General features: G+C 34.2%; 1 protein-coding gene across 4 annotated transcripts in view; it reads right to left on the reverse strand.

The window, feature by feature from the left end:
- CSMD3 (CUB and Sushi multiple domains 3) overlaps positions 1-12,804 on the reverse strand; it is a 647,755-nt gene that overhangs the window by 372,532 nt on the left and 262,419 nt on the right. For all 4 annotated transcript variants that reach the window (XM_065630191.1, XM_065630190.1, XM_065630189.1 and 1 more), the window contains one exon: positions 7,044-7,168. In XM_065630191.1, coding sequence (XP_065486263.1) covers positions 7,044-7,168 — 125 coding nt within the window. The remainder of the gene's footprint in view (positions 1-7,043; positions 7,169-12,804) is intronic.

A 12,804-nucleotide genomic window follows, 5' to 3' on the forward strand; every position in this document is an offset into this window, starting at 1 on the left:
GATTGCTTCCTATGATGAAAAAGCATGCTCAGTGGACAAGAGGAGAGCTATAGACATAATTTACCTTGAATTCAGGAAAATATCTGACAGTGTCCTTCAAAACCTTCTTCACAAACTCATCAACCATATTTGGGACAGTTAGACCACAAGATGTTTGGAAAACTAGCTGTACTGCAGTGTTCAAAGGATGCTGGTTAAAGACTCAAAATCAAACTGGCAGACAGTTATGAGTGGAGTTCCTCATGGGTAAGTAATGGTTCTGATAGTATTCAATATCTTTAAATTTATTTGAATGATGGGATTGAATGCACACTCACCAAGTTTGCAGAGGGAGGAGAGGCAGCTGCACCAGAAGAAAGAGCCACTATACAGAGAGACCTCAGTGGAGTGGAAGACTGGGCCATCAAGAATTACGTGAGTTTAATAAAGGATAAATGTAAAGTCCTATACATGGGATAAAATAAGCCCCAGAAGCCGTGCAGATGAGGGCTGACTGTGAGGATCAGTTCTGCTGAAAGGCACCTGGGAACCTTGGTGGACTGGAAGCTGAACAAAACCCAGCAATGTTCCTTGGCAGCCAAGCAAATAAACTTTCTTGGGCTGTATCAGTAAGTACAGAGCCAGCAGATGAAGGATTGTGATTATTTAGCCCTACTTGGTGCTTGTTAAGCCACATATGGAATACTGTCCTTTTGTGGTTCCTCCAGGTTAAGAGACATTGGAAAGGGTCCAGTGAAATACAGCCAAGAAGACAGCCAAAAAAAGATTTAAGGAACTGGATTTGTTCGACCTAGAGTCAAAAGGAAAGAATAACTGAATGGGGTTTCACAGAAATTTGTCCTGGGTCAGATTCATTCAGTATTTTCATTAACACCTTGGACAGCAGAATGAAGTGCATAATTATTAAATGTGCATTTAACAAAGAGCTGGGAAGGACTGTGAATATATTAGCAAGTATAATTAGAGTTACAAATTAGAAACTGAAGAAATAACATTAAAATAAGATGCAATTCAGCAGAGACAACTACAGGACAAAGCACAAAACCAGGAATAATCAATTCACAAATACAGCTTAAGGGGCAAGTCATTTGGCAGAAAGTCTTCAGGGGTTACAGTATCTCAGAAACATAAACTGAGTAAAAAATATTCTGCTATTATGAAAAGACAATGAAACTGCAAGATATGGATATATTTATGGGAAGAAAAATATGTGAAAATATGAGAAATATTTCCTCCTCTTCACTGACCACTGGGCAAGTCCCTTCTAAAATACTAAGTCAATTTTTAGAAACTTTATTTTAAGAAAGACACAGACCCATTGGGTAAACTATGGAAAAAGCTGGAAGGGTATAAATATAATCAGTGAGGACGGACTGACTGAACTGCTGTTAGTTTAAAGATGAGCAGGCATTCTTGAAGTATACAATAAGCCACTGAAAAGATGAGTTAAACAACCCACTCTTTATACAGAAGTGCCTATTAAGTTATTTAAATACAGCAACAAGAGTTTACACTTGAATTAGAAAAATTCTTATGCTTGCAAGGCTAATGAAGGACTTCAGTTCTTGAGTAGGATCTAACAACAATTTCCTTGGAAATAAAGAATGTCAGACAAACATTTTCTGGGAATAAATACAGTTGTAGTAAGGAAGTAGTGTTGAACTGTTAGGATCACTTTCAGTCCTGTTTATCTATGATGCATTAGCTGTGTATATGGGTGTGTGTATATGTATACACATATGCTGTTAGTCAGCATCACATTTAGGAAGTCCAAATAGAAGTCTGCATTTCAGAGAGGTGAGGCAAAGGTGGATTTTTCAAAAAATGTACTATAGGTAAGTAAAGGTACTTATAAGTGCAACATCTAAAATTCATAGCATACATTCTACTTGCATATCCACATTAATCAAACTGATGTTTATTAACTATCAAATCAAAGATACTGAGTTCATTAATTCATTGTTGTTTTAAAAATCACTTCGGTCAATGAAGTGAACTGACCAAAATAACAATATGAAGCAAAAAACCCTATATTCTAAATTTGTCAGAGCCCAATTCAAATACATAGTATTATTTGTTCCTTTTTCTACTAATAATCCAGATTACTTTGTAGCCTGCCTATTAATTGGATGACCATGATTTCAACCATAAATTGTGTCTCTCCTCTAGTTTTCTCAGACACGAATATTCCAAAACCACCTTTTCTTTCTACAAATTAGGTGAGCTTTTCCAAAATACTGTATTTGTTGCAGAACTTGTTGCTGACTTGCCAGTAGACTTATAAAAGTCAGCATTCATAAGTGTTTCACAGGGTCTGAGAAACAAGCAAGTAGAAAACAGGAGCAGCAGGCATGAAAATAAAAAGGCTAATCGACCAACTGTGAATAGGTCTATCCGTTTCATTTCCCGAAACATAAATGAGAGGAAGAGATTTATCAACTGGCAAATAGTTTCATAAAGTAGATAATTGTCTCTGCTTAAGCAAGTTGGCTTTATAATAATCCCTGTAGGGGAACACTGAATCCCAGGGTAGAAAAATAAGTAGGGTCTTAATCCTGAAGTGTTTAAACTACCTCTCTTGAATGAAGTCACAGAGAAGTCCATGTAAGCAGCCATGTTATTACAGCCACATTTATTGAAGCATTTATTGGGATATGAAATAATTAACATCTGCAGAAATTTTGATCTTTCAAATAACAGACTTCAACTGTAACTCAATATGCAGTAAATGGCTGGGCAAAGATTTTCATGTCATTTTTTGAACTTTTTTTTTCTTTCTCAGGAAGGATGGGAAGGTATTGTTCTGCTGTCCTGCAACAATTGTATGCCACAAGACGCAAATTAAATTGGGCAAAAATTAAAAATTACCAGCAGCATTTTAGTCTTGCATGTTGCATTGATCTTGAAAAAGTCCAGCTAAAAATACGCAAGCGTCTGAGAGGATGAATCCACTCTAAAATTTCAATAAAATGCAGAACGTGACCAGTTACATTTCAGCTGCTGTTTATGTTATTTTCTCTGCTTACCTACAACGTAAGACCATACTTTCCTCATAGCTCCAAATTCTAACTTATTTTCAATATACCTTATCTGTAAATCACAGTGAGGCAAATGCCTTGATTTTCTGCCATATTTGTTCATCAGGTCCATCTACCTGATGAACTGATATTTTGCTACGGTGATGGGAGAAATAAATTGTAAAACATACTTAAAAATAATAGTAATTTAAAAATATGAAAAAGGAAGGATGATTGTTGGTAAACTACAAGATAAGACAACTGCAATTAAATCTAGTCAGGTTATCTGACGTAGCTTTACAATTTTTTCATAGTATCTTCTAGAAGTCAAAAGGTTCACAAATCAACCAAGCCTTCAAAGCAACATGTTCCTAGAAACTAGTCTTCAGGTCTAGAGGATGTTGATAATCTACAATATTTGCTTACATTTTGGAAGTGATGTATCAGTTTTCCTTCTCAAATTCCTAATATATTTCCCCTGTAGGAATGCTTCGGACTCATTCTGGATTAACTTTTATGAATACAATCTTACACGAGTTCCGGCTGGTATTGTATGATAAGTCCTAAAGAGAGTTAATCTTTCTTTTTTGGCAAGCAGTTATACTCAGTCACTCACATGCCCTATGAAAACAAGTCCTAAGGATTTATGATGTCAAATCAAATGCACCTGACAGAATAGGAAAGTTCCTGTTTAGAACTCTGCCCAGCTGCAGTATATGGATGTAACTAATTATTGATATTCATGTGCCATTTTTGAAAAATGTATCACTACTGTGGAATTTTTGGTGTGTGCACAATATAATTTATATAATGAATTAAGATTATTGCAAGCTATACTGGACAAATAGGAAACACCACATGATAAAAAGCAGCACTTCAAGTGACATTTTAAAGAACAACAGGTGAAGTATCTAATAAACCACCTGTGCCTTTGTTATCCACAAAGCTGCATCAGCTCACAAGAAAATATTCATTTCTTACATAAAATAACATTTATGTATGATTGCCTAATTTGTTTGCCTGAATGATTTATATACATACATGCAAGTTCAGCAAGCAGATGCACACATATTTTTGCAGATACTTTCTTCATGTTACTATGTGATATCGATGTTACTTATGCAAAATTCTTTCAAAATGTTTATTGTATGTTCTGTGCATGAAACTTAGAGAAGACATAATTATTAGTCTAGAAGAAATGTTAATATTCCAGCTTTCGTATATCTAAGAGTCTAATTGAAACATCTTGTTAAACCAAAGAACCGAAATTACAGCACACCAAAGGTACTTAAATAATTAATTTTAATGCAACTAATGACACTCTAAAGCATTACATATTTGACAAACTATAGTATCTATACCATCTGTCTGGCTTTTCACTATATGGTGTTGTATCAATTCCTGATAACTTTCTTAATATTAGTATTGATAAATGAAATGCTACTTGCAGTATGGTTTCCTTTTAAAGTGCCTTTTCAATGACAGATTACTAAATTGTATTATGAGATACATGATACACAGAGGATAGCAAGATTTGCAGTACAGTTAACATTATGTGCGATATGAAAACCAAGAATCTTTATGTCATTTTACCATGGTTATCATACAAGAAATAAATACATCCTGTCATGCAACCAGGCTTACATGAGAGCTTCATGATGATATATCTTTGAAATCTAAATGTTATTTATAAAACACAGCAGATAGGGTTTGGTAGAACCTTGAAAAGATATTTAGTCCATTGTCCCAGCTGAAGGTAAGATTACCATGCTTAAACTCTCCTGGGTATCTGTAAATCTCACATGTTCTTGTAAACTACTCACATACCTAAATATTCTTTACTTTAGAAAGTTTTGCTAGTGTCCAACCATAAACCTTCCTTTGCACAATTGTAGCTCATTATATTTTATGGTTTCCCTCTTCTTTCTCTGGATTCTTCTTTTCTAGTTCAAAGCAGCCCAGTTCTTTCCCACTTGTTTATATTGTCATATTTTAGAGAATTTTGATCCTTTTAAATATTTTCTTCTGTCCTATTTTCACTGGTCTACACATTTCTTGAAACTTCATTTCCATAGCAAGGAAAATCAGAGGTGGTCACATTGCATCACCTTAGGCACCTAAGGTGAGAGATGGACTCCTTGATTTAATCAGCTGTGTCTAAAACCTCCTCCAGAGACCAATCCACAGACAAGACTAACAGATGATATAATACTGTTTAACAATATATGTGAACATTCTTATACAAGTATGCAACACCCAGATAGTTACAATGGAACATTAGAAGACTACCATCCTAAGATAGATATCTGATTTAGGATATGTGAATAAGCTGAAAACTCTAGTAGATAAAGCCTTACTAGTTTTACTCTAAAATTCATTTATGTGCATAACATGATTAATTCCACTATACATGCGTGTCTGTATGTGTAGCTCTTTAACAATTTTTAATTATTATACATACATATAGTACATATAGTACACCTTAGTAGGATATAAAAGATTAATAATATGTATATTTATATCTATACAACTAAACTTTTTACTTGTTTATGTGATAGGCTATTATTGAAGTGTATACTGCCATGATCCATTGTAAACCTATTTCTGCAGCGGTAACACCTATTATGTTTTTCTTCATCTCAGATTTCCAGCCTACATTTAGCACTTCATGCGTATTCACCCTCAGTCCCATTTAGACTGTCCTGGCATTTTATTAGCCAAAAAAAAAATATCACCCATGTAATTTTCCAGCTTTTGTGGATTTCTGCCATATACAATCTGGATTCCACTCTCAGACTTGAGGGCCACAAATTTGGTGAAATGTTTAGAGGGGACGCCATATGAGAAGCAGCTAAAGTCACTTGGGTTGTTCTACCGGAAAAGTGAAGACTGAGGGGAGATCTCATCATGGTCTACAGCTTCTTCACAAGTGGAGAAGGAGGGGCAGGTGCTGATCTCTTCTCTCTGTTGATAATGATAGAGCCTGAGGGAATGGCAGGAAGATGTGCCAGGGGAGGCTTAGATTGGACATTAGGAAGTTCTTCACCTAGGGGGTGGTGGGGCACTGGAACAGGCTCCCCAGGGAGGTAGTTTGAGCCCCAAGCCTGACAGTATCCAAGAAGTGATTGAACAACAACCTCAGACACATGGTGTGAATTTCAGGGTTGACCTATGCAGGAACAGGAGTTGGACTCAGTGATCCTTATGGGCCCCTTTCAACTCAGGACATACTATGCTTCTATGAATTTTTCCTTCTTCCACTGGCCAGAAACGTCTCACAGCTCTTTCTAGACATTAGTATAAGTATCCATAGCCTTGAGTTACAAGATAAATGTACCTTCTGTTTTCCATACCCGAGTGTTTTTTGTGAATAAACTGTAGTCTTCAATATTAGGCTTTGCTGTTATGCCAGTTTGCATGTATATGTACAAACTAATACTTTCATTATGTATACTAATATATATATACACATACTAATACATTCATTGATTCAGGTATTCATCATAATTTTTGTCATAGTATTTGGACATTAAATATATTCAGCAGAATGGCTGTGCTTTTCTTCTCTTACATTTCCTTGTATTTTTTGCCCTTTATCCACTTTGTCAGGGTCAAAACCAGGTATAGACTTTCTTCTCCAGTCCTTATCAATCCTAAATTCAAGTATTTCTCATCTGCTTAGGAAATACATAATGAAGATGCTTCATGAACTAGTTATTCTATATTGTATCACTTCAATTTTAAAATCCAACTTGGTGAGTTTTAATATTCAGCATGTGATAGATTTTCATCAGTTCATTATGAAGAAAACTTCATAAGGTAAGTTTCAAAGTAAAATAAGCATGCTGAAATACCAAGTTCATATTAAACAAAACAGTATACATGGGACCTTTTCACTAAGGAAGTGCGGACACTAAGATTACAGATTCAAGTACTTACAAAATATTCATTTAATAGGATTGGTTATGAAACAATAGACAAATGTGAAATGAACAAATCATTATAAGGACAATAATTCCTCTTTACCTTTACACACAGGTCTATGATCACTCCATGCAGCAAAGACTTCAGCTATTCTCTGACAGGTGATACTTTTCGAACCTTGTAGCACGTAGTCTTCATCACAGGAGAACTGCACTGTTGCTCCCAAGCTAAAATCAAACAATGACACGAAGAAGAAGCATCTTTTTACAAACAGAGATCAATAATTTTTTCCATTATTTTAAGTATGATGTTTCTGACCAACAATAGAAACACGTAATTCAGTAAATATGATTTTTTGCTCTTAGTAATAAAAGGCTACAGCCTATCTACTAGCCTAACAGTGCAGTGTTCAGCCCTCTCTGGGATCACTTTGGCAAGAGCTGGTTTACCTCTTTTAAAAAGTCTTCTTGAGGTCAAGAGTCTATTTTCTGACATAACTTCTGACTTCAATATAGTAAAGGTTTGACAGACCTGGACACTGTGTAACAAGTGGCTTGTAAATAATAAGTTCTTTTTTTTTCTTTCATTATAGATGGGGATTTTAGTGCTGTAATAGTAATTTCAGTTTCAGTTCAATTTACAAAGGCAGACAAAAAATTAAAAAGACTGAGCACACATTGCAGAGATTAACTTTTGTTAGGTAATCAATTCAAATACACCTATGATGAAAATAGCTGCTAACGAAGATTGATACTAAATAGAACAAGAATTAGATTTAAGGAAGTTAGAAATGTTAGATTGTTCAAAAGGAATGTTGTCAGCACAATATAGATGATGAAATTTGGAGGGTACCTGGGCTTTACAGGAACATAGATAATAAGTAATGAGGTCATGAAAGATGATACAGTCATCTGAACAGACATTGCAGAAAAGGACGATTTGATAGCTGATAAAAGCTCTATAAACTATTCCAAATCCAGCTCCTAATTGTATAAGAAATAATAACATTTGTGAAAGAATGAGATAAAGAAGAGCTGCAGAGTCCATGAAAAAGAGAGGAAGATATAAAAGTGAAAAACTAGAAAAATAAAGAAGTGAACACAATGTAAAGGTCCTTGAAAGGTAAGGCTGAAAAGCTTCTGTGTGAGACAGAGGAAAAAGAGCCACAAGGCAGATCACAGAGTTGGGGGAAATTTCAAAATTATGAAACAGAAAGATGATCTTAATGTTAAAAATTGCTGATCATTAATGTTAAAAATTATACTCAGGTACTCCAGGGACTATATGGTTAGGAAGGTTAAAGAGGTAGCAATTGCAAAGACAAAAATAACTTTCTCAAGAACAGATTTTCACAACAATATATCTGCTGTAGAAAGTCATGTTGAGAAAATCTGAACCTCTTTGATTATTCAAAAAAAAGAGGTACAAAAATAACACAATTACACAGAAAAATATTTCCTTTAACTAACCATGGACTGATTTAAAGAGGAAACACAGAGCAGGAAGTACACCATTCACTAAAAAAAAAAAAAAAAAAAAAAAGAACAGATTGTGTCAAAACTATAACTGCAAAAATTCCAGAGGCTTGAAATGATTATGAAGACTTTACAAGCCTGATATTTATTTTTATTATCTCCAAAAGTATAAATAACATTCACATTATTCACTTCACTTGTCCAAATCAGTTTCAATATTAAACTGATATTTGACAGCATATGACTGTAAGCATAGCGGACTCATAAACACACTGAGATTGGAAAATGTGCAACATCTGTAATGTGTGCCACTTGAGTGACATCTAATAAAAGCAGTTAGATAAGCAGGTTGTAAAACACTAATCTAAGAAAAAAGAGTGTACAAATTTGAGAAAATACTTTACTCTTCTGTGTATTTTTGAACTCTCCATCATCTGCTCCGAATTTAGAATCCCTCTTCAGAAAACACAAACTAAAAGTAGTAAGAAGGGGCCTAAAATGAAACCATACAATCTCTAAAGGATGCAAAGAGCAGGTTTAAAATTATTAACTTCATATGAAGATAATATTGAATAGTAATATTTTAACAGTTGGCATATGTGCAACAAAGTAACTCAGATTATTTTCCTCCATTATTTTATATATGTAAATGATTGTTGAGCAAGGCTCAATTATACAAGGAATCAAAAACCCAGGCTCAACTGTAGCAATAGATTATATTTTTCTTATATTTTTTTCATTTTGAACTTACATTTATCTTGTAAATTTTGTGATGGATATGTGAGACAGGCTAGAAGAAGAAGAAAATGCTTTTTTGATTTTTGCACTGATGTGTAGGGAATACATCTGAATTCACACATTGCATTTCTATTCTGTCGTATATACATTAAAGCACAGAAAACAGCATTCTCCAATATGTGTGTCTTTCTAACATATGAACCTATTCTACCCAGATGTGCAACTGAACAAGTTTGAGACAATACATCATTTTTTGCCATAGGAAAAAACAAAACACCAAACAAACAAAACCAAAACAGAAATACTTAAACATTAGCTCCATCAGCTCTTAAACTCTGTCCCTATCAAAGAATTAATTTAATATTATGATACATTTTAATGCTAGTGTAAATAACTAATCAGTATTGGAGCACATACTATTTTCTCCATCTGGAGTAAAAGAAGCTAAAATTACATGTAAGCTTTCAAGACTATGCCCAGTGAATCTAATTTTCTTAACGTAGTAACTTTATACACAACACTGATCCATAATAATTTCTGTGCAAACCACAGATAGAATCTACTGTAGTCTATTTGAGACACAGTAGGAGAGCTGAGCTAAGCCATGGCATGTGTCCCAAGTTAAGAGTATGCATAGGAACATTTTCATAGATCAGTTGATACAGTACTTAGAAATATTACTGCAACATGTTAGGATTCCAAAACATAATGTTACAATACTTAAATCTTCAAAACTTCTGAGCAAGAAAAATCCCTACCATGTGCTGAACAAACTAAAGTGATGACTAAGTTTCAGTTGCAGAGGATCTCCCAATACTCTGGATATCATTAGTAGCTCTGCTTAAACAGTTCTTAAGGTGTCACATTTTCCCACAAAGCATGTACCGTCAGAGGCTTCTGTCTGACAAAGAAATCAATTAACTGCTGACAAAGGAAATGTACTATTCCCATTTAAACCAGTCTCACATATCATGCTGCAAATTGTTTGAGTTTTGTTCATTTATCAGGATGTTTGGCTTGAAGTTTCAGAGTCTAGAAGCTCACCTTGCATATCTGCAGAGAAGGGTATGTAATTCAGAGAAGGTTTTAGGAAAATGAGTTGTGAAACTTCCAGTCAATCAATGTGGTTACATATCAAATTCATTCTCCCAAAGACAATAAATATAAATTAATTTATAATATAAAATGAAATAAGAAATTATCATTAGGTATACTTTAACTTAACTCATTGGTATAATAAATTGTCTTTAATATCAAATTCATATGCTTCCTTCTCTCAATAGAATCTGTACTTTTAACACCACACTAGAATCTTTGTGGCAGTCTAACAGCATTCATTGCTTTGCTGTGATCCCAGCTGGATCTGAATCTCATCTTTAAGTACCTAGTTGGACTACACTACAGAGGTAGAGGAATGGAGATAGGCTCGTTCATTCATTTCATGAAGGCAGAACTTCAGGGATGGTGTTGGAGGAACATGTTTGCTTCATAATAAAATACATGTCCAAGCATAATTAAGTGTTGCTATGTTTATTCCACAAAAAAACCACAAACAAACAAACAAAAAAGCACCTCCAAACTCCAACAATTAAAACAAAAAAGCAACGAGAGTACATGAAAACATTTTCTGTTCACTTGTTACATCTTTCTTATGTTTTCCATAGTGGTATTGAGTCTAAAGTGGGACATCCATGTGGAAAAATGTGTATTTTACTGTACGACAGGTAACGTAAAATAAGGTGTTGGAAATTCCATCAGAATGAATACTCGTACATCTAAAATTTCTAGGGAAGGGAAGTTTTCTTTCTGAAGTAAAATATCTTTTTCACTACAGGAAAAGCTGGCAGCTGTTAGTAAGGGTTCCTGACTTTATTTCACACCGCAAAGGCCTGTTATGCTCAAATAGGCATCTAGCATCAGAAAGAAAGCCTTTAAAACTTCAAAATATAACCATGGGGAATTTTCACAATAGAAAAAATATCCAAAACGGTGAACATGGAGTGCCAGGTCCAAAAGAATACCAGGAAATGCTGCAGTTTATCTTAGAGCTTGCATTGCTAATTTTCTGTCTAAAAACCATGCAAGAACATATTAATGTGCTGAGAGAGCAGGCAGAGTTTATGATCACAGCAGGAGTGAAACTACAATAAAATACTACCAAACCTATACCTTCACATTTGAAGAAAGCTAAAGAGAAACGACAAAAAACAAAACAAAACAAAACTTTTCTCTAAAATAAAGTTGTACTGAAGCTAGATTTTGACTGATCTTCATAAAGATAGACTGAACCATTCTTCAAAATACTGTATTTTAAAATTAAGGTATTGTAACTGGGATTCACTTCCTTATCAGAAGGGGAAAAATACAAGCTCAAAGTAAAGGTATTTCCTATGTTACAGAGAAAGTAACTTCAAGAAGGGAAAAGTGTGCTATTTTTCTCTCTGTCAGGTATAAGACAACATGGAAAAGATTTTTCCATAGCATTGTATGTCTTGAACTAAATGTAAGAATTTTCTTTCAATGTGTTACTTATTTATTTTAAAGAATTAGTAGCATTCTTATTATGGAAGCTGATAAGGCAGTTAATCAGCCATTTTGATAATGGCAAGAATTGAAACCAGGTTAATTTAAAAAGGAAATTTATGCAGCCTGATGAAAATTTTCAGTTTGCTTTTGTTCCTTGTAGGACCTCTTCTCAATCTATCAAGCACTCAACTTGAGATAAATGACACATGTATTACTTATATTCACCAATCCTGTTATTTACAAGAACAAATCTCACCATTCATATTCATGAGACATTTAACAAGCGTTAGATAGGAAAACATTTTATTTATTCCTAATACTTCCTTACCAAAATAAACATTCCTGCCCATCAAAATTACAACCCATAAGACCAAGATCATCATAATGTATCTGTTACACCTTCTGTTTATTTTGTTTTGAACACTTTCACTTCTTTCACTTCCAGTGGATATTGTATGTGCAAGTCATGTTCTTTCACGTACATATGTTTGAAATGTCCCAGTTATTTATTCTTTTCCATTATGATGGGATTTCATTTTTTTGTTATGTTTACATATAAGCATTAAATAGTACATTTATGAGAGTTGATAGAAGAGCTGATCTTCCCTCACAGCTAATTTGCGCGGATTTTTTTCAAAAAAACCCCACTGAGTTTAGTGAGAAATTAGGGAGAAAAAAGGGAAAACAAAACAAACAACAACATCCCCAAACTTAAAAAGAAAATATCTTTATTCTTCTATTGTTCGGTAATCTGAATGCCTTCTCCTTTCACATCCTCATAAATTCATCTGAAATACCGAAGCTTGACAGTCACATCATCACAGTGTACAGTGAAAAATAATGTTAAATTATATCCTAATAGTTTAGCCTAAAAAGAAAGATGAGGGCATGATCATCATCATATCTCCTCCAAGGTACTGCCTCTTATGTAAGTTTAACTAGAATGAACCTGGAAGTAGGTCTTTCAGTGGTCACTTACAGAGACAACACTAAGAAAGGATTTGCAGATTCTCTCTCTGAAAGACTTTCTCTACCAAGTCATATTTCTGAGGTTAAAATATGAAACTCTGGCAAAAGCAATGATTCTAGAAAGCATGAAAGTGAAGAAATACAGTTAATTTATT

The sequence above is a fragment of the Caloenas nicobarica genome, chromosome 2, assembly GCF_036013445.1.
Source record: "Caloenas nicobarica isolate bCalNic1 chromosome 2, bCalNic1.hap1, whole genome shotgun sequence".
In the NCBI taxonomy this organism is placed as follows: domain Eukaryota; kingdom Metazoa; phylum Chordata; class Aves; order Columbiformes; family Columbidae; genus Caloenas; species Caloenas nicobarica.